The sequence below is a fragment of the Suricata suricatta genome, chromosome 4 (genome assembly GCF_006229205.1).
Source record: "Suricata suricatta isolate VVHF042 chromosome 4, meerkat_22Aug2017_6uvM2_HiC, whole genome shotgun sequence".
Classification (NCBI taxonomy): Eukaryota; Metazoa; Chordata; class Mammalia; order Carnivora; family Herpestidae; genus Suricata; species Suricata suricatta.
This window is the reverse complement of record NC_043703.1, coordinates 74,498,905-74,525,094: the sequence shown is the minus strand read 5'-3', so window position 1 is coordinate 74,525,094 and position 26,190 is coordinate 74,498,905. Positions and strand designations below refer to the sequence as shown.

The 26,190-nt window shown below is 43.1% G+C and overlaps 1 protein-coding gene across 4 annotated transcripts in view; it reads right to left on the bottom strand.

Moving 5' to 3' along the window:
- Window positions 1-251: 251 nt before the first annotated feature.
- Window positions 252-26,190, bottom strand: part of MIPEP (mitochondrial intermediate peptidase) — a 174,949-nt gene continuing 149,010 nt past the window's right edge. For 3 of the 4 annotated variants that reach the window (XM_029936954.1, XM_029936950.1, XM_029936953.1), the window contains one exon: window positions 428-512. Coding sequence is in view for 1 of the 4 variants with exons in the window: in XM_029936951.1 (XP_029792811.1) it covers window positions 415-512 (98 nt within the window). In the remaining 3 variants the exon portion in view is untranslated. Of the gene's footprint in view, window positions 513-26,190 lie in introns of all 4 variants that reach the window. The other variant, XM_029936951.1, reaches the window with a different exon arrangement.

Here is a 26,190-nt window from a genome sequence, read left to right as displayed (position 1 = left end):
CCACGTGCATTTTCAAGCAGTAATCATTTAAAAGAACTGAAGACTGTTTCAAATAAGCTTGCTTTTACTTAAGTATAGTATAACCAATTAGAGATCGATGCAAGGGGAAAAGGTCAACAGGAGACTGGTTGGATTAAGGAAATGCCCATACCTTGAACTTAACAACGCTAGGCTCTAGTGTTTATTAGCTCATTGACTAGATTATCATATGTTCAAAAAATCTGCCAAACAGGAACAGGCTAAAAGCCAGATTAATTAAAACAAATTATTTATTCCAAGTTCCATTTGTTTAAGCTTTCCCAGAAGTTAGTACAGAAGTGAATACTGGAACCAGAAATGAGTGCCCACAGCTGGAACACTTACAACCAAGTTCATCTCTACATGACCTTGATTCAAAAGATCAAGGAGCTTCCATCATTCAGAATCCATGAGGAAAGTTTCGAAGTCTGGATCCAAGTCAGAAACCAGAGCGCTCACGAAGTCATCAATAGAAGGACGTTTCTGAAGCATACCTGGAAAATAAGGAAAAGATCAGCCAACACATCCACCTGCAGACAATAAAGAGGGACTAAGCCACTCGACACTAGGGGAACATTCTGGCTTTTTGAAATGACAGCGTGGCTCTATGACCTGCCTATGTGAACATTACAAAAAGTCATGAGTAAAAAAAAATTCATGGTCAGTACGTGGGCCTTGAAGCTATTTATGATTTTAATATTCTTTTGCTGTCTACTCAGCAGTTTGAATAGAGATTTATGACCAAATATGTTTCCCAAGAGTTTTTATATTGCAGATATTACTACATACTTAGAGTGATGTTAGAAGACTGAATTGTTGGAGGGAGCAGCAAGACGGCGGAAAAGTAGGGAGCTCTGTAATCTCTGCCCGCCTGCAACTCCCAAACTGAGAAGAATTAAAAGCCACAGGATTCTGATCTCCAAGAACGGAGGTGTGTGCACAGACTCCTTATTGATAACAGCCTCATGGATGCCTGAGTGAGTGCAAACTGGGGCCGGAGACTCTCGGGGAGGGAGCACCAGCCCAAAGCAGAGCTGGGAGCAAGAGCGACCAGAAACATGGCGCCAGCCCCACAGAGGGCCATGTGTCAGAGGCAGCATAGCACTGAGCAGGGTGGTGTGCAGGTCGGCCGTACAGAGAGGTGGAGAGCCGAGGGGAAGAGGAGGAGAGACAGAAAAGGCTCATAGTGTTACCTCTGGCAAGGGGAGACCTCAGCCTGTGGTGGAGAGAAATTCTCCCCACCTCAGTGGGATTGTTCTCCACTGGGCCTGGCAGCTTGCCAATTCCAGGCAGAGCCCAGGAAAAACTGGCTCCCCAGTTCCCCTACTGAATCCTGGCCAAAGAGCCGCCCACTTGCCAGAGATCATTTTAACTGTGGCAGCAGCATTAAAGTGTGTGGACTAGGATTTAGAAACCTGGCGGAGCTTAGAAAACCAAAGTAATTTGACCTGTCTGTGGCACTGGGAGGTCGGACTCAAGAGAGTGGCTGGCAACGCATGGTCTGAGGGGAGTTTGGGGCACCTCCATTCTTCTCCCAGCAACCACTAAGGCGGGGCCTCAGAGATGAGCCCCTGAGACCCCGCCTACCTACACCGAACCATGCCCATCTGTGCTGGAGAGCTTGTATTTTTTTTTCTTCCTTCTTTTCTTCTTATTTTTCAATACCCCCCCCCCCCCCCCCGTTTTCTCTTTCTCTTTTCCTTTTACCTTCTTTTCTCCCTATCCCCTCAGGAGTCTGGGAAAGACCAACACTTATGCACTGCTGTGATTAGACCAATCCCTGCCATCCAGATATATTTTCCCTTATCTCATTCTCATCTCTCTCCTCGAAGGCTTTATACTCTCAGACTGTCTTTTATCTTTGGCGGTTTCTATTCCCCCACCTTCTTTTTCTCTTTTCCTTTCTTTTCTATTCTTTTTTTCTTTCCCCTTCCGGTTTGCATGTTTATTTGTGCTTTTGCATGCTGTTTTTCTCTGTGTGTTTGTCTGTTTTCCTTTTCAGGGCTACCTCAAGAAACAAGCCAAAGCACATACAGTGGAGAGTCCAAAATATCACTGAGTAGGGAAATAAAATAATCAGAGGCATAACAAGAGAAACCGAAAGCCACCATTAAAAGAACACCTCCTGAACCAACAGGCCCCCCGGAAAGTCAAAGAGCCGCCTTTAATAGAGCAATACTAACAGGCACACAGTGCAGAACGAGCATTTAAAACTGACAAGAGACGGAAAGCTAGCCAAAATGACGAAACAAAACAACTCTCCTCTAAAGAAATTCCAGGAAGAAATCACAGCTACAGAACTGCTCAAAACAGACACAAGCAACATAACTGAATGAGAATTTAGAACGATTATCATAAAATTAATCCCTGGACTTGAAAAAAGCATGGAAGCCATCAGAGAAGCTATTGCTACAAAGACTAGGGACTTTCAAAAGGCTATACATGAGGTGCATAATAAAATGGAGGCTGCCACTGCATGGATTGAAGAGACAGACAGGAGAATAGGTGAATGAGAAGACACAGTTATAGCAAGAGAGGAAGCTGAAAAAGAGAGAAATTGATACAAGAGCACGAAAGGAGAATTTGAGACCTAAGTGATAGAGTCAAATGGAACAATATACGTATCCTAGGAGTTTCTGAAGAGGAAGAAAGAGAAAAAGGTCCTGAAGGGGTGCTTGATCAAATTATAGCCAAAAACTTCTCCAATCTGGGGAAAGAAAAAGACATTGAAATTCAAGAGGCACATCGAACTCCCCTAAGGCATAACTTGAACTGACCTTCGGCATGACATATCATAGTGAAACTGGCAAAATATAAAGATAGAGAATTCTGAAAGCAGCTAGGTATAATAGGTCCCTAACATACAAAGGGAAACCTATCAGAGTGGTTACAAACCTATCTACTGAAACTTGGTAGGCCAGAAAGGAATGGCAGGAAATCTTCAATGTGATGAACAGGAAAAATATGCAACCAAGAATTCTTTATCCAGCAAGCCTGTCATTCAAAATAGAAGGAGAGATAAAGGTTTTCCCAAATAAGCAAACATTGAGAGAATTCATGACCATCAAGCCAGCCCTACAAGAAATCCTAAGAGGGACTCTATGAGAGAAAGGTAGCAAGGAATATAAGACACCAGAGACATCAATACAAACATGAACTCTACAGAGAACACAATGAATCTAAATCCACATTTTTCAATAATAACACTGAATGTAAATGGACTGAATGTTCCAATCAAACGACACAGGATAGCAGAATGGGTAAAAAACCAAAGCCATCTATTTTCTGTCTACAAGAGATTCACCTTAGATGTGATGACACCTTCAGATTGAAAGTAAGGGGATGGAGAAATACCTATCATGCGACTGGAAGCCAAAAAAAAGCTGGAGTAGCCATACTTAAATGGCTTTAAAGTAGAGGCAGTAACAAAAGATGAAGAAGGATATTATATAATAATTATAGGGTCTCTAGATCAGGAAGAGCTAACAATTATAAACATCTATTTGGAAGCACCCAAATACATAAAACAACTGATCACAGAAACAATCTTATTGATAAGAATGTTCTAATTGCAGGGGACTTTAATACTCCACTTATAATAATGGATAGGTCAATCAGACAGAAAATCACTGAAGAAACAATGGACCTGAACAGCACACTGAACGGATGGAATTACTAGCTATATTTAGAACTCTGTATGCTGAAGCTAAGGAATTCACTTTCTTCTAGAGTGCGCATGGCACATTCTCCAAGATAGGTCATATACTGGGGCATAAAACAACCCTCCATAAATACAAATGAATTGAGATCAAACTCTGCACACTTTCAAATCACAATGCTACAAAACTTGAAATCAACCACAGGAAAAAGTCTGGAAAATCTCCAAAAATGTGGAGGCTAAAAAACACCCTACTGAAGAATGATTGGGCCAATCAGGCAATTAGAAAATAAATTAAAAACTATATGGAAACAAATGAAAACAAAAATAAAACAATCCAAACTCTCTGGGACACAGCAAAGGCAGTCCTAAGAGGAAAGTTTATTGCAACCCAGGCCTATTTCAACAAACTAGAAAAAGGACAATCTAACAGAGCACCTAAGGAAACTAGAAAGGAAGCAGCAAGAGCACCCCAAGCCCAGCAGAAGAAGAGAAATAATAAAGATCAGGGCAGAAATAAACAACACAGAAAAAAAAAAAAACTCCAAACAATCAAACAGATCAATAAAACCAAGAGTTGGCTTTTTGAAAAAATAAAATTGATAAACCTCCAGTAAGGTTCCTCAGAAAGAAAAGAGAAAACACTCAAATAGAAAAAATCATGAATGAAAATGGATGCATTACAACTGATCCCTCAGAAATACAACAATCATTAGAGATTACTATGAAAAATTATATGCCAACAAACCGGACAACCTAGAAAAAATGGACAAATTCCTAAACACACACACACTACCAAAATTCAAACGGGAAGAGATAGAAAATATGAACAGGCCCATAACCAGTGAAGAAATCGAATCCGTTATCAAAAATATCCCAATGAATAAAACCCCAGGGCCAGATGGATTCCCAGGGGAATTCTACCAGACATTTAGGGCAGAGTTAACACCCATCCTTCTCAAGTTATTCCAAAAAAACAGAAATAGAAGGAAAACTTCGGGACTCATTCTACGAAGCCAGCATCACTTTGATTCCCAAACCAAACAGAGAACCAACAAAAAAAGAGAACTATGGGCCAATATCCTTAATGAAATACAGATGCAGAAATACTCAACAAGATACTAGCAAATCGAATTCAACAGCACATAAAAGGAATTATCCCTCATGATCAAGTGGGACTCATTCCTGGGTTACAGGGCTGGTTCAGTATTTGCAAATCCCTCAATGTAATACATCACATGAAAAAAAGAAAAGATAAAAATCATATCCTGTTCGTTGAGGCAGAAAAAGCCTTTGACAAAATACAATATCACTTCTTAATAAAAATCCTCAAGAAAGTATGGATAGAAGGAACTTATTTATTTGAACATTATTAAATCAATTTATGAAAAGGCCACAGGAAATATCATCCTCAATGGGGAAAAACTGAGAGCTTTCCCCCTGAGATCAGGAACATGACAGGGATATCCATTCTCACCACTGTTGTTTAACATAGTGCTGGAAGTCCTAGATCAGCAATCAGGCATCAGATTCGGCAAAGATGAAGTCAAACTTTCACTTTTCGCAGACAACATGATACTCTACGTTGAAAACCCGATGGACTCCACCAGAAGCCTTCTAGAACTGATCCATGAATTCAGCAAAATCAATGTACAGAAGTCAGTTGCATTTTTATTCACCAATAATGAAGCAACAGAAAGAGAAAGCAAGAAACTGATCCCATTCACAATTGCATGAAAAATCATAAAATACCTAGGAATGAACCTAACCAAATATGTAAAAGACCTGTATGATGAAAAACTACAGAAAGCTTATGAAGGAAATTGAAGACAACACAAAGAAATGGAAAAACATTCCACGCTCATGGATCAGAATAAACATTGTTAAAATGTCATTGTTACCTAAAGCAATCTACACATTCAATGCAATCCCAATCAAAATTGCACCAGCATTGTTCACAAACCTAGAACTATCCTAAAATTCATATGGAACCACAAAAACCCCGAATAGCCAAAGTAATATTGAAGAAAACCAAAATGGGAGGCATAACAATCTCAGACTTTAGCCTCTATTACAAAGCTGTCATCATCAAGACAGTATGGTATTGGCACAAAAAAAGACACATGGACGAATGGAAGAGAATAGAGACCCCAGAATTGGACCCACAAATGTATGGCCAATTAATCTTGGACAAAGCAGAAAGGAGTATCCAATGGAAAAAAGACTGCCTCTTTAACAAATGGTGCTGGGAGAACTGGACAGCAACATGCAGAAGAATGAATCTAGACCACTTTCTTACACCATACACAAAAATTAACTCAAAATGGCTGAAGGACCTGAATATGAGACAGGAAACCACAAAACCCTAGAGGGAAAAGCAGGAAATAGCCTCCTTGACCTCAAATACAGCAACTTCCTACTCAACACATCCCCAAAAGCAAGGGAATCAAGAGCAAAAATGAACTATTGGGACCTCATCAAGATAAAAAGCTTCTGCACTGCAATGGAAACAAACAAACAAACAAAACCCTAATAGGCCATCAACAGAATGGGAAAAGATAGTGGCAAATAGCATACCGGATAAAGGGCTAGTATCCAAAATCTACAAGGAACTCACCAAACTCCATACCTGAAAAACAAATAACCCAGTAAAGAAATGGGCAGCAGACATGAACAGACACTTCTCCAAAGAGGACATCCAGATGGCCTACAGGCACATGAAATGATGCTCAGCATCACTCATCATCAGGGAAACACAAATCAAAACCACACTGAGATACCACCTCACACCAGTCAGAGTGGCTAAAATGAACAAATCAAAGAGTATAAATGCTGGCGAGGGTGTGGAGAGATGGGCACCCTCCTACACTATTGGTGAGAATGTAAACTGGTACAGGCACTCTGGAAAACAGTGTAGAAGTTCCTCAAAAAACTATCAATAGAACTCCCCCATGACCCAGAAATAGCACTGCTGGGGATCTACTCAAGGGATACAGAAGAGCTGACACATAGGAGCACATGTACCCCAATGTTCATAGCAGCACTTTCTACAATAGCCAAATCACGGAAAAAGCCTAAATGTCCATCACCTGATGAATGGATCAAGAAGATGTGGTGTATATATACAATGGAGTACTACATGGCAATGAGGAAGAATGAAATACGGCCATTTGTAGCAAAGTGGATGGACCTCAAGGGTGTCATGCTAAGCGAAATAAGTCAGGCAGAGAAGGACAGATACCATATGTTGTCACTCATAGTTCTAACAGGAGAGACCTAATGGGGCCATGAGAAGGGGAAAGGCGGGGGGAAGAGTTAGGGAGAGGAGTGAGGCAAATCATGAGAGACTCCTGAGTACTGAAAACAAATTGAGGGCTGAGGAGGGAGGGGGAAAGGGCAGTGATGGTCATGGAGAGGGGCACTTGTGGGGAAGAGCACTGGGTGTTATATGGAAACCAACTTGGTAATAAATTATTTTAAAAAAACTGAATTGTTCTTTATCTTTGAGTGCATTGGTTCAGAACTTAATATGTTTAGTTGCTTATCAAGTTTTATTGTCAAGTTCTATACATTTTAAAATCAATTGCCATTCTTTTGTAGAAATCTCATATCAGAGTAACATTATTAGCTTTCCTCCAGATTTTCCTATGTTGGAGAACTCCTAGCTTTGCAACTTTCTAACTGTATAATGAGGATCACTTAAATATCTGGTACTCCGATTTCCTCGTCTAACATTCATGGTGGCTATAAAACAAGAAGATCTAATAGAGAACAAGGAGGCACTGTGTCTAGCACATATTAACAATTCAGTAAAAAACTTAATTTGTCGCCACTCTTCACTCTCAAGGAAGCCAATGACAAAGATTCAAGCAATCAACGTTGTTTTGACTGGTATTCTTGGCAGATAATGCTATCTCAAGGGATGAACAGGGCTCTGTACACTGGCCATTAATTTGGGGGTAGACCCCATCAAACTCCTTCCAACTGTGAGACATTAAAAGATTGCCAGAGACCTCTATTATCATCTCAGTCTTTAATGCAATTCAGTTAATATGTCTCGAGTATTTACTCTGTGTAAAGGATCAGGCCAGGTCACGAGCATTCAAAGACTAATAGGCTACGTTACAATAGGACTATGAAGGCTAAAATTATGAAGTGCATAGAAGAAAATACCTTTGTGACTTTGAGGTAGGCAAAGGTTTCTTAGACAAGGAAATAATAACCATAAACAAATTATACTCGATTTTATATAAAAAAACCCATTTCTATTCTTTAAAGGAAACCATTAAGGAAAGAGTAGGTAAATGGGAGAATAGGGGAAAACACTCAATATACAGCTCATATTGGATTGGTATTCAGAATATATAAAGTACTCCTTCAACTTATAAAAATTAGTTTTTAAAAAAGGGGGCACCTGTGTGGCTCCGGCAGTTGGGCATCTGTTGATTTTGGCTTTGGTCATGATCTCATGGTTCATGATGTGGAGTCAGGCTTGTAATGACAGCAGGGAGCCTGCTTAAGACTCTCTCCTCTCTCTCTCTCTCCTCCTCCTCCCATGCATGGCACTCTCACGCTTCCAAAAGTAAATAAACATTCAGGGGCAACTGGGTGGCTCAGTTGGTAAAAATTCCTTCAGTTTTTCCTATTTTGGAAAACTCCTAAATAGAGATTTGGCTCAGGTCATGATCTTGCAATTCCTGAGTTTGAGCCCCACATCGGGCTGTCTGCTGTCAGTGCAGAGCCCACTTCGAATCCTCTGCTTTTATCTCTCTCTCTCTATCCCTCCCCTCCCATGTGCACATGCGCTCCTCCCCCAAATAAAAAATAAAGATTAAGTAAACATTGTTTAAAAAAGACTTTAAAAAAATTTTAAAGGGACAAAAGATTTGAGTAGACATTTCACAAAAGAAGACAACAAATAAATACAACAGGCACTGAGAAGACACAACATCATTGTCATCTGGGAAAAGAAAACTAAACCACACAACCAGCAGAATGGCTACAATTAGGAAGACCAAATGTAGGCAAGGCTGTCAGCCTGCTTTGTCACACATCAGTATAACCACTTTGGAAAAAGCTCTGGCAGCTTCTTATAAAACTAAGCACCCATGTACCCTATGACCCAGTAATTTCCTCGCAGGTATTTATTTGAGGAGAACAAAAGCCATGTCAACAAAGAAGGATTTTACAACCCAAACTGGAAACAACATGAGTTTCTATCCACAAGACCTGGAGAAGCATACAGGGTATATTTGGAAAAACGGAGTACCACTGAGCTACAGGAAGGAGCAGTCCACTGAGAGGGAAACAACAACATGGATGAACCTCAAGAGCCTTCCACAAAGGAGTCCGTCCTGTCTGATTTGATTCCTAGGAAGTTCAAAGGTGGGCCAAACTAATCTACAGTGATAAAACATCAGAAGAGCAATTGCTTACGGGCATGGAGATGACAAGTGACTGAGAAGGGACACAAGACAACTGTCTGGTGTGATGGTAATGTTCTATAGATGGACAGTGATCGGTGTTATTAAGGCATATATATATATATATATATATGCCTCAGAATTCAATAAATGGTAAGTTTAAGATTTATGCATTTCACTGTATATAAATATTACCTAAAAATTTAGAGAAATACACACATAAAAGTGTCTGGGGTAAGATGTACTGCCATCTGACACATATCCTAAAAAATTATATATATTATAGACACATGATGGATGGATGAGTGGCTAGAGGAATGGATGGCTGGATGTGTGACAAAGACAACAAAGTGTTCACTGTAGAACTCTAAATGGCAAGTACATGAGCTTACTATACTAGTCATTCAACTTTTCTGAATGTCTGAAAGTTTGCAACATAAAACATTTGGGGAAAAGTCCACTGTGGGTGTTAGCAGCATACAAAGGGCAGCTGGTGGGAGAAGAGAGGGAGGAAGATGAATTCTGATGGAGAGATTCAGATGGCTTGGTGGTGGGGTGGGATCTGAGTAGAAACTTGAAGGATAGGGAAGGGTCAGGTTCAAATTAGGCCCCTCCAGGGGGAGAGGTCAGTATAGGAAGGCACGAAGGCAGGAAGAGGAAAAGAATGTATATTGACCATTAAATGGTGTGCTAGGGTTGGAGGAAGGGTGGAGGGGCCCTGGGAGACCTGTTTTAGGAAGACTCAAAGGCTTGGAACGACAGTGACTAGGAGGAGAGGGTAACTGAACCAGAGCGCTGGAGGGAAAGGAATAGCTTGTCACAGTTAGGTGCCGGGTACAGGGGTCGGGGAGCGCTTCACGTGCAGGCCATCAGGCCTCAGCCGTAAGAACAGAGACTTCAGGGGCGGGTCCAAGATGGGACACATGGGCATGGTCATTCCCATCAGGGGGAGCGACCGCGTGGGAAACTGCCCAAGGACTGGTGTGTGGTGGACAAAAAAAAAAAAACAAAACAGCACCAAACGCATACTCATAAGTCATGGACTAGGCCTGCAGTAGTTAAGAAAATAAGAATGCCGTATGTGGACCAAAATATTCTCATACTAATTCAAGCGCAATTCTGCTATCTTTACTCAGGAACTATCTGAGAAATACAGAGAAGCTGCTGAAAGAGAAGTTCATTGCTTTGTTTTCATTTATAAAACTAAAGTTCAAAGCATAATTTTCTTTTTACGGTAAAATCATCTCTGTGGGTGAAAGGCGGCCTTTCTTCTAATCCAGTCTGTGTCAGGAAGGATGGAAATGGTGAGTCTTTGATGATTGCTAAAGTAGCCCATTTCACATTGGATCTTTAGATGTAAGTTATTGCTTAAGTAGAAGCAACCTCAATAAACCGGGTTTCATGCACTTTCTACGCGCCAAGTTTCTTAATGCAGAGAACAGCTGTAGGGAAAACATTCAAACATGGCTTTCAATCAACTGTGTTAACCTATTACACCCTTTTTTCCCTTTAGTATGTGAAACATTCTATAATTAAATGACTGGTCGTTTATAATTAATGCCTGGAACTGTCAGAAGGTAAACCCATTTATTCAGAGCTAACCTATTCAGTTAAGCGTGGCCTCCTGTCCCTTTGAAGTGGTTCATTTTAACTCAACAAACTGCCAGTATAAACATGACCTTGCTCTGTCCTTCTTGGGACATGGACCTGACTAGCATCCGTCCTTCTCCAGTTTCCCATCCTCAACCACGGCAAAACAAAAACATATACGCTCATGGTATTTTTATATAAAATCTGGTCAGCAGGAAGGGATTTGGTTATTTTTGCACGTCATGGCACTGATGAAGGTCCCCCAAAGAGGAAACCAGGACCCAGTGGGATAAAGAATAATCCTGAGGCAAGACTTCTCTTGGCATATGGCGACGGCATCCTTGCTTTAATTAGATTTAAATGTTCGGCAAGTGTCGACATGAACTGACTTCTACACGGAAGAATTAAAAGAAAAATGCAATGTTTTCAGTCAGTTCCTTAAGTGAGAAAAACAAAGTAGCTTTTATAGGTGTGTATGGTCCCCCCAATATTCCAGGAACTCTTTGATTTTTTAAAAAGCTGACAAAGATGTCCTCCCTGTCTTGAGTCCTAATCTTAGAGCGTGATGATTAGACCTGTGGTCTCTTGGGAGCCCCTGGGAGCTAGGTTTGAGTTGTTCAGTCCATCAGTGAGTGAAATTTCCAAACGTGTTTCACCGTGGAAGTTACCTAAATTAGGGGTGAAACAGACTGATTTTGCCAAAAAAAAAAAAGGACAGGAACCTCACAACTAAAGAGAGGAGAGTGTTGGCAGCAATGTGAGAAAGACAAAATTGCATTAGGACAGATGCTGCACATATTAGTTCATAAAGAGGAAAAGAGGTAGTTGAGTGTCATCTATCCTAGAGGGAGAGACAACACATAATGAGTAGCTGAAGAATGATGATTTAATTTATTTTTCCCCTCATTTTACCTGAGAAGCCAACGGGCTAATAAAAGTCGGTACAAGCCAGGACACTCCCGGCTCGTGCGCGCTGCTCCAACGAGCCCGCTTCATAAGCCTGCAGTACCAGGGCTATTATTCTGGGCCCGACTAAAATAAAGTAAGATATCAAAAGGATTCCAAGACTGACTCTTGAAGCAGTAGGGGTTACGTGCTATTCTTTCTAGTGCCTGTGGGCACAGAGCTGGAAATGAAGTGAGGCTTGAGGGCCTGACTCACACACAGCTGGTCTAGAAAGGGTTTACCAGAAAACACAACCAAGGGATACTGGCAGTTAGTTACCTGCTCAGCCCGGCGCTGCACCCTTGCTAAGGGCATCAACTCACCTGGACCTTAAAACCCATCTGCGAGGAACCTAGCCGACAGAACAGAGGGAGACCACACGATTCTTTCTTTTGTTGTTGTTGGCCCCTAGAAGCCTGGCCCCAGAGCCCATGCGCTCAGAGCACCGGGATATACGGCCTCAGGCCCCTGGGGTTTTGTAAGACAACACATTCTAAGAAGGCCCATATTTAAATACCAGTATCCCGGGTATGACAAAACCTGTGTGTGTGGAAATACTCTGGGGCCTGGGGCGACATCTGATAGCTCCCTGATGCCACCATGGCTATATGGACGCAACTTACTAATTGTCCCCTTACCGCCTTGAAGACAGAGCCAAAATGTCCCTTGTTGTTTAGACAACTCAGTGTTGGTGCTACAGGGTACACCTTACGAACAGTCCCAACTACCTAACTGTCCGCGGAGCTAGAGCGCAGAGAACCCTGGGGGCAAGCTGTGCAGACACGGCTGGTACCGGACATGGCCTTGCCCAGCCACAACCGGGACTCGCAGCACACACTCTTCTCGGGGCACGATCCTCGGCCACGTTCAGCGGCTGCTGCAGTTCTAGAAATCATCCTGGCAGAGAAAGGTGCCTAAGAGTTCTGCCCTTAAGGATGTTTTCTGGGTGGCCTCCAAGTATCTATGGTAACTCCCTGCACACAGAAGCCCTTACATGTTTAAGGGGCTCCCAACTATGCATATTTCTATGCTTTTAGCCAGAGCAAATTTTGTCAGTTCCAAGATGAGTTCAGTGCGTGTACAAAACTGCCAGTTTATGCCCTGTTAGTTTGTAATGGATAATATATAATCTAACCAGGCCAGCATTTAAATATCAACGTATTCTTGGCAGGAACTCTTTAACCTCTTGAGTGCCCATCTAGATGTACGACTAATACAATTAGTTGAAAAAACTGACTGGGCAACTGGCTGGCATGTAGATTGTACCTGAGACAAGCTGGCAGATGTGGAGTCTCGTTATGGTTCCCTTTACGAAGTGCCCGAGAATACAGGAAACCACTGGGGCACTAAAACACTACATACACGCGGGCGCGCACACACACATACGCGTCTATATACACAGATAGAGAGAGATGAGAGAGAGGGAGAGAGAGAATCTCAGGCTCCACGCTCAGTAGGCAGCCCAACATGTGGCTCAATCATGACCTGAGCCGACCTAAAGAGTCAGATGCTCAAACCACTGAACCGCCCAGGCGCCCCTAGAATTATTTTGAACCTTGGAAGAGAAGAGTTAACGCCTCCTCTTTGGGTCTATTTCACATATTGCATAACACCAAACAAGGCTGCCCACTCAAATGAAGTTGTGGTTGAGTGTGACCAAAGTTTAGTGAAAGCAAAGCAGGGTGACTGAAGTAACTATAAATAAAACCTCTGTTAAGTTTTCTCACTCACTGTGTATCTGAATGCCTAAAGTCAACTGAAGGCAGGCAAAAAGATCACGTACTTCTTAGGCAGATACAGTATACACACTATGAAGATTACTAAGGCTCTGTTTTATAAGAATATATGCTCTGGCGGTTCTCAGACTGCATCGCTCAGACGAACATCATGGGTGTTACTTGGGAACCCGCTGGGAATACACATTTTCAGTCTCGACCCCAGACCTAACGAGTCAGGAGCTGGGAGGGGGCTCGGAAATCGGCGATCCTGATGAAGTGTGAGAACCACAGCCGGGACGGACAAGCAGAAGTGGAGGAAATGCAGAAAATGAGCTCATGGTTCTCTCCCACGGGCCAACTATAACTTGCACAGTTCGGGGCAAGAGAGAGGTATTAATTTTCTATTAAACTAACCTTAAAATCTAGTTGTTTTTTCAAGTGAAATAGGAAACAAGCTTAGGAAACAAAGGCAGGATTTGTTTGGGACACTGTTCAAAGTTATGATGACCACGGGAGAGAGGACACAGCTGGCTGGAAAAGCACCTAAAAGGATCAAGTGGATTTGGCAGGAAAATAGTCTGAAAATCTGGGGGCGGCGGCAGAGGGAGGGGGGGAGGGGGGAGGAGGCGGTGGAGGAGGAGAGGGGGCAGAGGAGGGAAGGTATCTTAGAGCACGGAGGGGGCGACAGCAGACCAGCCTTGCCCAGCAAGTGGTGTCCCTGATGGGAGGTGGGCCTCGAGGCGGGGAGCAGGGTTTTTAGTTTGGGAAAGCAAGCAGCAGAGTGTCCTTTGATTACTGGCACCACCCTGGGAACAGTGCTCTGTGTTTCCTGATTGTTGACTCCTTTGTGAGGACAGCTCAGAACCCATCTCAGAGGCTGCTTTCCTGTAGCAATTCTGAGTGTTCTGAGCTCCGGTGGACAGGAGCCCAGAGGCCCAGCTGGCCACCTTCTCCAGGGAAAAGACCAGGAAGTGCATACAGGAGCCCGTGGTTGGCAGGAATGTCATGAATTCTGTAAAAATGGAGTCTTCGATTCATGGTGGGGGTAGGAGGGGGGAGCTGGATGTTGCTGAGGTCAACTCCCCATAGACCTGGCGAGGGGTTCAGAAAGTACACCTGCACCCGGATGCCGAGCTCCATGCACCGTGGCCATGAGCAGAACCACGGCCATATCCTCCTCCATTTACAATGGAAAGTCCATTTAAACCTTTACCAAAACTTAAATCCTCTGAGTACCTGTATGCTAGGCATACAGATATGAGAGTGACACGATTTCTGTTCTTGACAAGTTCATTATCTGGGGAGAAAATCATGGAAATACATAATAGTTAACGTAGAACAAATGTGCATAGACGGTACAGAGTGGGCACAAAGAAGGGAGTGACTGAGTCCTGAGCTCCCTGTGGCGTAAACACCCTGGGGCGGTGTTGTTCCTTCCCCAGGGACCCCAGGAGCTGCTCCTCCTCAGCTCCGCTGTGACTTCCCTCTTTGGTTCTATGGCCACCTCCATCGTATTCCAAAAGATTCTACTCTGCTAAGCCAGAGTGGGTCCTATTTTTTTTTCAAGAATATTCCCAGTTGATAAAAAGATCAGTTCACAAGTTATTAAAAGGGGAGTACTGATATTTGTTTGATGAAGGATCAACTTTCTAGACCCAGGGCTTGGACGAGAGGCAGGTAGTGTTTTGGTATTTAAAAAACTCTGTCTTTCCTCCGATTCATAAAGTCTGAGTGATATACAGCAAGCTTTACGTCAGGTTTCCTCACTCCAAGTTCACTGGGGAGGAAAGGAGAGCCTTCCTGGCCCAAAGAGGAGAAACAAGGGCTCCACTGCCTCACAGTCCTGGCCAGGTGTGGCGGGAGGTGTGACAGGATGAGTGCCGAGCAGCGGGGCGGGCTTGTCTTGGTAGCGTTTGGGGCCTCCCGAAGCTGGCTCCTTCCCTGTACAATTGAGGGGCAAAATTGCCCTTACATCTATGGGTTTCGAAGGTGTGAGGAAAGTTTGTGGATTGGGTGTGTGGGCTAGGGTGTTTCATTTGGGGGGGGCCAGGTGGAGGTGAGCCCAGCACCTATCAGACTGGCCGGCTGTTCAGAGCTGGGGACAAATAACTCATCAGTTCTTTGAAACTCAAAGCTAAAAGCCAATCGTATTCTGACATTTCAGACGCTGGTTCTTGGTTTAAATTTTATCAGTCAAGTTTATAGTTTGCGCCTACAGCTACCCTTAATTTAGGGGTCAGGCTGGGGGACCAAGACAAGCTGTAGGCTCCCAAGAGGAGTGTGACCCCCTACTGGGTCCACAGCCCACTCTGTAAACAGCAGAAGAGTAACCACCAACCCTGGGGGCAATGTGCAGGCGCAGCTTAGGGTGTTAGGCTGACTATACCTAAGGGTTCCTCTGAAGGGTTGCCCAGGGGAAATAGAGAGGAAAGATATATTCTCCCTTTTCTACAGAATACTTCAGAAACCTCCATATAAGGTAGTCTGTCCTGACAGTTAAAGCAAGGGTCTGGCAAGTGACTACCTCAGTGGGCCAACTGGCTGAGGGACCTCGGACCAGTCACTCAACCTTCCACACTCAGTTTCTGCTCAGAGCCATTGGAAGTAAAGGTAAAATGTTAGAGTGGGGTGTAATGTTTGAAAATCACAAAACTGGCAGAGCACCATATATTTTGCTAGACTGTTGTAAGAATTAAATGAGAGTGTGCACTTCAGACAGAAAATGCTCCATCAGTGGTAACGATAACAACCAAATCCAAAGGTTTATAAAAATCTACTTCCCAGTCCAGTGAACTGAAGAATGAGGTTGTTTATTCACTTATTTATTTGCACAAGTCGAATTCCAAAACACTGGTCTGTGACAAAGTATTCAGGATGTATGCATCAAACTCACAGTCACAAGCTAGTTACCCAGCTACGTGAATCATGGCTTGCGCTACTTTCTTCCACTTTTTGCTATCTACTTCTTAGGAGATAACTGTTTATCAGATAAATGAAGAAAACTAAAAAAAGGAGGAAACAAAAGATGCAACTAAAACCCTTATGAGGAGCTGTGAGAAGAGGTCTGTCAAGAAGAGATCACTGAGATGACGGGAAAGTTCTGGAAATGGACAGTGGTGATGGTTGCACAGGATCGGGAATACATGACATTGTGAACGCCCACTGAAATGCATTTTTTAAAATGGTTAAAATGGTACATTTTGTATTATGTCTACTCTACCATAATTGAAAAAACAATGAGGAAGATGGCCCCATGTGCTAAGATAGAGCCTTTGATTCACCCAGATGGTCAGTGGGCCTGCCGCCTCCAGGCTGTTAGCAAACATAACCATAACCAGGCAGATGAGCCCTCCAGACCTGAGAATGAGTGAGGAGGCCTGTCTGTATCCCCAGCACCACTGTCCACTCTAAAACCCCGTCAGTGGCTATTTTGTGTGCGTGCCGAAATAATTCTATGTGCCAAACGCAACTCAGTTTGGTGAAGAATTAGAGCACACAGGCTGGCCTGGCAGTTTGAAAAGTCTAAGACGAATTTTATGAGATCAGGACTCTAATTCCAGATCTGTCTCTCCCAAGCCTCGGGCAACTATACTGCTCACCTCCTCCACTTTGAAGTTCTTCTCTGCTACAAGGCCGTGGTTACCCACACCTTTCTCTAAAGGTGGATTCCCACTATCTGCAATCAGTTCCTGGGAAAATCAGAATATCAGCCAGAAAGCAAAATTCCTTTCTTCCTTTGAACTGAAAAAAACCCCGATTGCCCCCTAGGCTCAGTTAATGTCTGTCTCTGGTCCGACGGGAGGTTCTGTCCACGGGGCTGCACACTGGACGGGTGCTCGTCCAGCCGGGCCCCACGTACGTGGTCTGTTTACAAATTGGTTTATTTTAACTACATCGTCAGATGTAATCATTCCATTTACAATTATACTTCTGGGTTACAAAACATGCCTTTTGAAGCTCCATGCCTTTCTTAAACAAACACACCCACACAGTAAACATATACACACCCTCTTCAAAACTGGGTGCATTTACAAAGGAGAGGTCTCAGCCCTGAGAACGCAGGTGCTCTCTTCGCTTCCATTTCTTCCTTCCAAAAAGCTCTCAGCTATTTCAGAGGCCACGTTGGGTAAATATTGAAATGAGCCGAAGATTAAGGATTCTATTTACTTGGCAATTATTCCGGGTTGCCATTTACCTCTATTATTGAAACTATGTCATAATCCTGGAGTCACTAAATTCTAAGCCTGGTTCCATGACATGCTCTCCTCCTTTATTCCTGTTCCGCTGTGCAAGACAAGAAGGCTGCTGCTATGCATGTGTTGTAAAGAACTAACACTTGCTGGGAATCCACACGCTCACACTCAACAGATCTTACTTTGCCACAGAATTACTGCGTGACAGGTGAGCCAGTTGATGCCCTCCTGACTCTAGTCAGCACACGCCACCTTGCATGTCTTACTCTGAGATCTCAATGGTATGTTCCTTGAGCATCACTATAATTGTGACGAGCCACTCAGGTGGCAAGAATTAGAACAAGCAGGGAAAACGCAGTGGAAGAGGAACACAGCCATTTCTAAAGCCTAAGCTTCCTGATATGGCCTGAAAAGTTTAAGAGATTACCAGTCCTCCTGAGACCCGTCAGAGCACCTGGATCCGAATCACATTTCTACCAGCTGCTACGCTGTGACCTTGGGCAGTAAGCTGCGGGAGCACCGCGGGACTGTTCGGAGCACAGAAGCGGGGAAACACAGCGCAGCGTCCTCAGCACAGCCCCTGGCACGTCAAAAACTCCCCACCGAGGTTTCTAGCAAGTGGTTACGGTTATCACTCCAGGCCTCTCAACTCCCAACAATACCAAAGCAGTAGAAATTAGTCTTAACTGGTTAATATCCAACATAAAGTACTACTTATCTTAGGGAAATCAACTGCAGTGTTTTAATAACATTCCTATCCTAACATGAAAAAGCACGTGCATCAGAAGGAAGACACAGGGGAAGGGGTGCTAGAATTCCAGGTATTCTGAGGGTGTGATTGAAGATTTCAAGGATATTTTTAAAGCTTTTTAAAAAAAAATTTTAAGGTTTATTTTTGAGAGTGAGCAAGAGAGCGAAGCAAGAGAGAGTGCAGGCGGGGGGGGGGGAGGGGGAGAGAGAGAGAGAGAGAGAGAGAGAGAGAGAGAGAGAGAGGGGCAGACAAAGAATCCAAAGTAGGCTCCAGGCTCCGAGCTGTCAGCACAGAGCCCGACACAGGGCTCGAACTCACAAACTATGAGATCATGCCCTTAGCTGAAGTCAAATGCTTAACTGAGTGAGCCACTAGAATTCCAATTATTTTGAGGGTGTGATTTAAGATTTCAAGAATTTCTTAAAGCTCTGTTTTGTTAAACTTCTTGAAGAGAAAACATAAGTGGAGTTTAGCTGTCCTCCTGACCCTACAGCTTCTTCAAACTAAACACACCCTCAGTTGTGTAAGGAAAATGACTGGAAGGGAGACATGTTACTTGACATCCCCTACCTTGTACGATGAGGTAGAAAAAGAACTTGATGATCTTATTCAAATATTTGCGATGTGAACACTCTGAGATTAAAAGGGATTATTCAATATAAAAAAACTTTAATGTCAAGATGAACTAGTAAGTAAAAGAGAAAATTAGGTTTTGGCTTGATTGCTCCTTGATCTAGTTTCGTTATTAGTAATGTTACATAATAAGCAAAAGGAAGAAGTTTCTCTTAGAGATAGTTGAAAAGACTCAAGTAAACACTGGAAGATATCTTGTAAAACGATCTTTCAGGAAATGATCCAGTTAAACCAAGAGACATTTTCCTGTCTCAATGCTCACTGGCGACATTTCAAACAAGAGTTGGTTAGCAAATGCCAGATTCAACTGCTCCACTAAAATCTGTTCTAAATCTTTGCTACTACTATTATTATTTACCTTTTATTGGTATGCTTGCTAGATGGGAATGCACCAGCGCACCCCGGCATCAGTCCTGCCTAAGATTAACTTTGGGCTCCTAATTTGCTCAGCCCTTGATGCTTGATGCCTCCAGGTGTCGAGCTAAGAATCGAAATCAAGAGCTTTGGGGAAAACAGCATCTGCTTTTCTAACTTGTTTTTAGCCCACCGCCAACAGCACACATTTGTAACCACATGTTAAGAACACCATCTATAATGGCCATCTTTAAAGAAGATTTTATAACATTTCCATTAAGCAATCACAAGGAGCTGAAAGAATATTATCTACATTCCTTTCAGGAGTCATACAGTTGATAAAATCTGTAAGTGGGGCTGCTGGTGTACTTCCTGGAGTGAGTCTATGACAAGTTATGTACTTGGGAACAAACACTCTCCTGCCTCAAGTAAAGCCAAACTCCAGACACACTCAGACAGCTATGCAAGTGGCAGAGGGCTCCGTCACATTTACAGAGCAAGTAGAAGTTATGGGAGTACTACTAACCAAAAGTAAAAAAGCAACAAAAAAGTGTGTCAAGAGTCTATAGCTTCAAGGGCAGAGGGGTGGAGGGTAAATGTGGTGGGCACCTCAAAGCCTTTGAAGACACACTGGCCTGGGTCAAATCCTGACAATGCCATTTAATAGCTATGCAACGCTGAGTTCGTTACTCAGTGTCTCTAGGCTTTATGTCCCATATATGTGACCTGAGGATAACACCACATATCAAATTAATGTTCTGTGGATTAGAGACACTGTCTGCATCCAATACACTTTGATTAATTACATCAGTGTCCCTTGCACTTCTGCACAGCAAGTCTCCTTCCTGCATGCTGACTATCTGAAATCATTGGAGCAGGAACTTGTGATGCCCAGGGTTTAGTAAGAGGTGCTCTACTCTGAGCACCAAGGAACATGCCAGGCCACGGTCTTTTATCGGAAGGGATTCTCTACCCATCCCCTCTAGCCAGTGGTTTGATAATTAATACTCACTTGTCCTGCGGGCAGAAGCAAGGAAATGTACTGAACTGAAAAGCGCCATAGATACATATGCAAGTAAAGCCACAGATTGCGAGGAAGATGTTCTGCGAGTGCTCTAGGAGACGAGCAAGCATTTTCTAATAAATTTTAACTTGATAAACAAATGATGTCTTGCAATATGAGTAGTATGCGACGCCTAACGTCACATGATCACAGCTGAGCCAATGGTTCTGTCTGTCTCCCTCATTCTCTCTCTCTCCCTATTGTGGGTGATCATCTCCTGTCCTCCAATACTAGGTCTTAGGCCGCACAATGTTTGGCAGAAACCAGTGATTTTTCAGAACACTGGAAGGTGCCCCCAATGGGCACTAGTGTACTTTTGTCACTTCAAAGCACCTATGGACAGTCCTTTGCTTTTCCATACAAGATTTGAGCTCAGGAACGCTTGCTTCCTTCTAGGTCAGGCTGCCTTCAGAGAGAGACCCTTTCCTCTGCGGCCTTATCGCCAGTTCCAGGACATACAGTACACGACAGGAGTTTATGCACACTGTGCTGGCGTCAACACCTGGGCGAGCGGATTCAGTGGTCCCCACGCAGAAGTTTCCACTGAGCCAACAGACAGCAGTGATTCCGTCAGTGATGGTGAAAGCTGTCCTACACACTGACCTCCTCTCTGTGGTCTCCCTCACACCAGCCACGAAGGTTTTCAAAGGGAAGTGCATGTTTATCTTTCTTTACATCTTGTATTATTATTCTGTATTATATTACAGTATTGTAATCATTACAAAATTGTTATTTTTGGGTTGTGGAATGAATCATCTGAGTTTCTATTACTTCTTATAGGGAAATTCACTTTGATATATATACAAGTGCTTTGGATTACAAATAGGTTTCTGGAATGAATTATGTTCACAAAGTTTTACTGTATGTATATGTATGTATTCATGCATATATAGACACACACACACATATACATACATGTCGTATAGCATATAGATACAGCATACAGGTAGGTTAAAAGTTAACATCCTGAAAAAATGAGTTAAAATTCTATTTAAATGTTACTTCCCCAGAGGCTTTTCATCCTCTTTGCTAGCAAAATATTATGTTGCTAAATTCTGTCATTGGAACACTGACAATAAAATAGTGGAAAAAAATCCAAGGATAGTAGATGCTTCTGGGTTAAGTTTTGCAGAAGAAAAGATCCGTCATTTCCTGGTAAAGGCTGACTTCCTTTTATTGGTGTAAAGAGATGAACATACCACATGGTTTCTATTACCCTCCACTGTAAAAGTGATACAAAATGCTCATCAGTTTCTAGTATGATAGTGTGCAGTTATCTGCCTGATATGTTAACAAATTATAACCCACAGGCACTACTTACTCCTGGTGCTCTAAAGTCAATTTATTTAGAAAGTTAAAAAAAAAAAAGCCACTCTTTCTATGAAGGCATTCCATTTTTTACATTTTTTTAATGTTTTATTTATTTTTTAAGAGAGACAGCGTGAGCAGGGGAGGGACAGAGACAGAGGAAAAGACAGAATCTGAAGACAAGCTCCAGGCTCTGAGCTAGCTGTCAGCAAAGAGCCCAACGCAGGGTTCGAACCCATGAACCGTGAGATCATGACCTGAGCTGAAGTCGGACGCTTAATTGACTGAGCCACCCAGGCGCCCCAAAGGCATTCCATTTATAACACCCACATATTTTCCCTTTTGTTTATATGTATCACTGAAACGGTGACCTTGTATTTTTATAAGCAGAACATCTCAGTGTCTACTCCAAGGGCAGGTGCCTCTGATCGTTATAAAAAGCCCCAGGAATAGACTCCATATATTTTGCACCATAGCATCTGGTGAAATCAGGCTGCAGGTTCCCAGATATGTGCCCATTAATACAGCAGGTGTGGAGAGAGCTTTCTCGAAGGTCAGCATCCTGTCACATTAGGTTGATCCCTTCAGCGTATCCCTTTCTGGGCCGCCTCACCTAGCTGTCCAGTCGGTGCCCAGTATGACAGAGAGACTGGAACCCAGGGACCCTGTAGGCCCCAGCCTTGTGTCCTGGTGCGGGCTGCATGGCCCAGCATGGGCGCCAGGCTGCAACCCCATCTCCCGGATGGGGCTCTATCTTGAAGTAAATCTGACAGGCGCTCTAGGGTCTCTGTGTTATTCTTACTGGTTTATTTCTGGTCCTCCAAGTGCCAGGTTAGCAGTGTTCAATAAATATTTACTAAGCTTAAATGAATGAGCATCCTCAATGACTAACAATACCTTCTTTTATTCCATCAGATTACGTACTGGCCACTACCCTAAGGATACTAAAATAAGACATTTTCATGAAAGACTGTATTGGGACAGCTCCTTCCGTCTTAAGCTACATCTTAAGCTACGAAGAAGCAAAGGATTCTGGATGCCAACATGCACAAGGTGGCTGGCAGGAGGGAGAGGCGTTGCAAGGCGGTGGCAGTGAAGGCCAAGGCCTCTGGGAGCACTCCTTCCGGGAAGTGTTACTGCGAGTTGGCCTTACTTTAATGATGCCCCAATAGCTGACTCACCTCATATAACAAAGCCCACTACTTGCTGCCATAAATCACATTGCAGAATTTCTCTCTGACCTCCCACAGTAGTTAGTGAAAACACTTTCCATTTTAATGCCCGTTCCTTACATCACTACTAATTCACCGAACTGACTTAGTCTTGAATTATGGGAATTGTAAAGTACAAGGTAGGATCTATTTTCTTCTAACCCTTGGTGAACACTGGTTGTGTGGTGCAATAAATTTAAGTAGTGTGCAGAGGAAAAGCTCTACAAACACAAAATATGTGACTAGCAGTCACATGGATGGATGGTGGTCCCATAGGAGCGATGGCTTCCCTCTCCCTCCTGAAGAAGACTCTTTGATCAAAAAAGGACTGAGGCCCAGACGTAACTTGATTCGATCTTGTGCATGACTTATCATAGTAAAACTGGCAAAATATGAGGATAAAGAGAGAACTCTGAAAGCATCTAGGGATAAAAGGGCCCTAACATACAAAGGGAGACCTATCAGGGTGGTTGCAGACCTCTCAACTGAAACTTGGCAGGCCAGAGGGATGGCAGGAATCTTCAATGTGATGAACAGAAAAAATATGCAGCCAAGAAGCCTTTATCCAGCAAGCCTGTCATTCAGAACAGAAGGAGAGATAAAAAAGTTTTCCCAAACAAACAAAAATGGAAGGAACTGATCATCATTAGGAGGATTCTATGAGGGAAATGTTGCAAGGAAGACAAAGTACCAGAAACACTACTAAAAGCATGAATTCTACAGAGAACACAATGACAATAATATGGGTTTGGACCCATGTTATTCAATAATAACACTGAATGTAAATAGACTAATGCTCCAGTCAAAAGACATCGGGTATGAGAATGGATAAAAAAACAAAATCCATCTATTTGTTATCTACAAGAGATTCATTTTAGACCTGAGGAAACCTTGAGATTGAAAGTAAGGGGACGGAGAAATATCTATCATGCTACTGGGAGTCAAAAGAAACCTAGAATAGCCATACTTATATTGGACAAACTGGACTTTAAAGTAAAGCTGGGTGGCTTGGTCATTTAAGTGTCAGGCTTTGGCTCAGGTCATGATCTCACAGTTCATGGGTTCGAGCCCCGTGTCAGGCTCTGTGCTGACAGCTAGCTCAGAGCCTGGAGCCTGTTCGGATTCTATGTCTCCCTCTCTCTATGACCCTCCCCTGCTCGTACTGTCTCTCAAAAATAAATAAAAAACAGGAAAAAAAATAAAGGCAGTAATAAGAGATGAAGAGCATTATATAATAATTACAGGGTCTATCCATCAGGAAGAGCTAACAATTATAAATGTCTACACACTGAATTCAGGAGCACCCAAATACATAAAATAATCAAAACCAGAAACAATCTTATTGATAAGAATGTGCTAATTGCAGGGGACTTTAATACTCCTCTTATAGCAATGGACAGATCAACTAGACAGAAAATCACTAAAAAAAAACAATGGGACTGAATGACACAGTGGACCAGATGGATTTGACAAATATATTTAGAACTGTACATCCTGAGGCTAAGGAATTCACTTTCTTCTTGAGAGCACATGGTACATTCTGCAAAGACAGATCACATACTGGGGCATAAAGCAGCCCTCCATAAATATAAAAGAATTGAGATCATACCATGCACACTTTCAGATCACAATGCTATGAAACTTGAAATCAATCACAGGAAAAAGTCTGGAAAATATCCAAAAACATAGAGATTAAATAACACGCTACTAAAGGATAAATGGGCCAATCATCCAATTAGAGAAGAAATTTAAAAATATATGGAAAGGGGGAGCCAAGATGGCAGAGAGGAAGGGAGCTCTGTAAACTTCATCCACCCCATCTATCGAACTGAGAAGGACATTACTCTCATCTGCAAGAGTGGAAGGAGAAAATACAGACTCCAGAAAGAAGACAACCACAAAGACGCCTGAGTTAGTGAATGTGAACTAGGGAGATTGGAAAACAGGCCAGCCCGAGAAGAGCAGGGGAGGTGGGAGCCCCAGCCCAACACAGGGAAAGCGCATGGAACCCCTGAGAGACAAAGGGAAGAGAAAGAGAAACTGAACACACTCATAGTACTGTCTCTAGAGAAGAGATAAAGAATGTTTAACCCCGCTTAGAAAGAAAAACTATCACTCCATATATAACTGTTGGGCAGCCCAAAACCCGAACCACCCCACCCACCATCACACCCCTGGGTGGCACAAGGGAAAAAACAGCCCCTACCCCTGTGCAATCCTGGCAGGAGTCGGTGGCTGCGGCAGCACGCATTTCGGCCTCAGATGCAGGAGAGGGAGCGCACACCTCATTTCCACAGCAAAACTCACCTCTAGCATTGGCTGTGTGAATCCTGAGTCCTGGGTGATAACAGGAAAAAAACAGCCCCCACTCCTATGCCATCCCGGCAGGGAGTTGGCAGTGGCAGCAGGGAAGTGCTGCAGGAGTGTGCAGCTCATTTCCGGGAGTGCCTGGCACCTCAGTCATCAGCAGCTCAAATCCCGGCTGGAGCCAAGAAAACTGGTCCCTCCTCCTTCGTAGGGGCTAATAAGCCAGCCGCCAAAGCAAGTACATCTCATCTGTGGTAGCATAAAAGTGTACAGACTAGGATTTTGAAATGAGGCGGGCCTGGAAAATACAGCTTGGCTCAGCTGCGGCACAAGGATATCAGACTCATTAGAGCGGCCTGCAGTGCTTAGTTCCAGTGGAGCTTGGGGTACCATGACTCATCCTCCGCAACCACCACAGCAGGGCCTCCAAGGCAGCCCCCGAGACCTACTTATACCAAACCATGCCTATCCACGAGGGGGAGCTGCAGCTTTTTTTTTTTGGGGGGGGGTAATTACTTTCTATTACTATTACCTTTTTTAAAATAAAAAAAATTTTTTTTGATTTTTTTTCTCCTTATTTTCCTTTTTCTTTTCTTCCTCATTTCCCCCTCCTTCTTCTTGCCATCCAGATATCCCTTATCTCATCCTTATCTCTCCCCTCGACAGGTTATACACTTTTAGATTGTCCACTGTCCTTCATTGTCTCTGCCTCCTTTATTTTTATTTCTTCTCTTTCCTCTCCCTTTTCTTCATTTCCCCCTTTTAATTTGTTTGTTTGTTTGATTTGTCTGTGCGTTTGCGTGCTTCTGTTCCCTTTGTGTTTGTCTGTTTTCCTTCTCAGGGCTACCCCAAGAAACAAGCCAAAGTGTGCATGACGGCGAGTCCCAAATATTGCTGAGTAGGGAAATAAAATAATCAAAGGCACAACAAGAGAAACTGACAAACACAATTAAAAGAATATTTCCTGAATCGACAGGCCCTGGACAGTCAATAAAAGCCTTCTTTTTTTTTTTTTTTT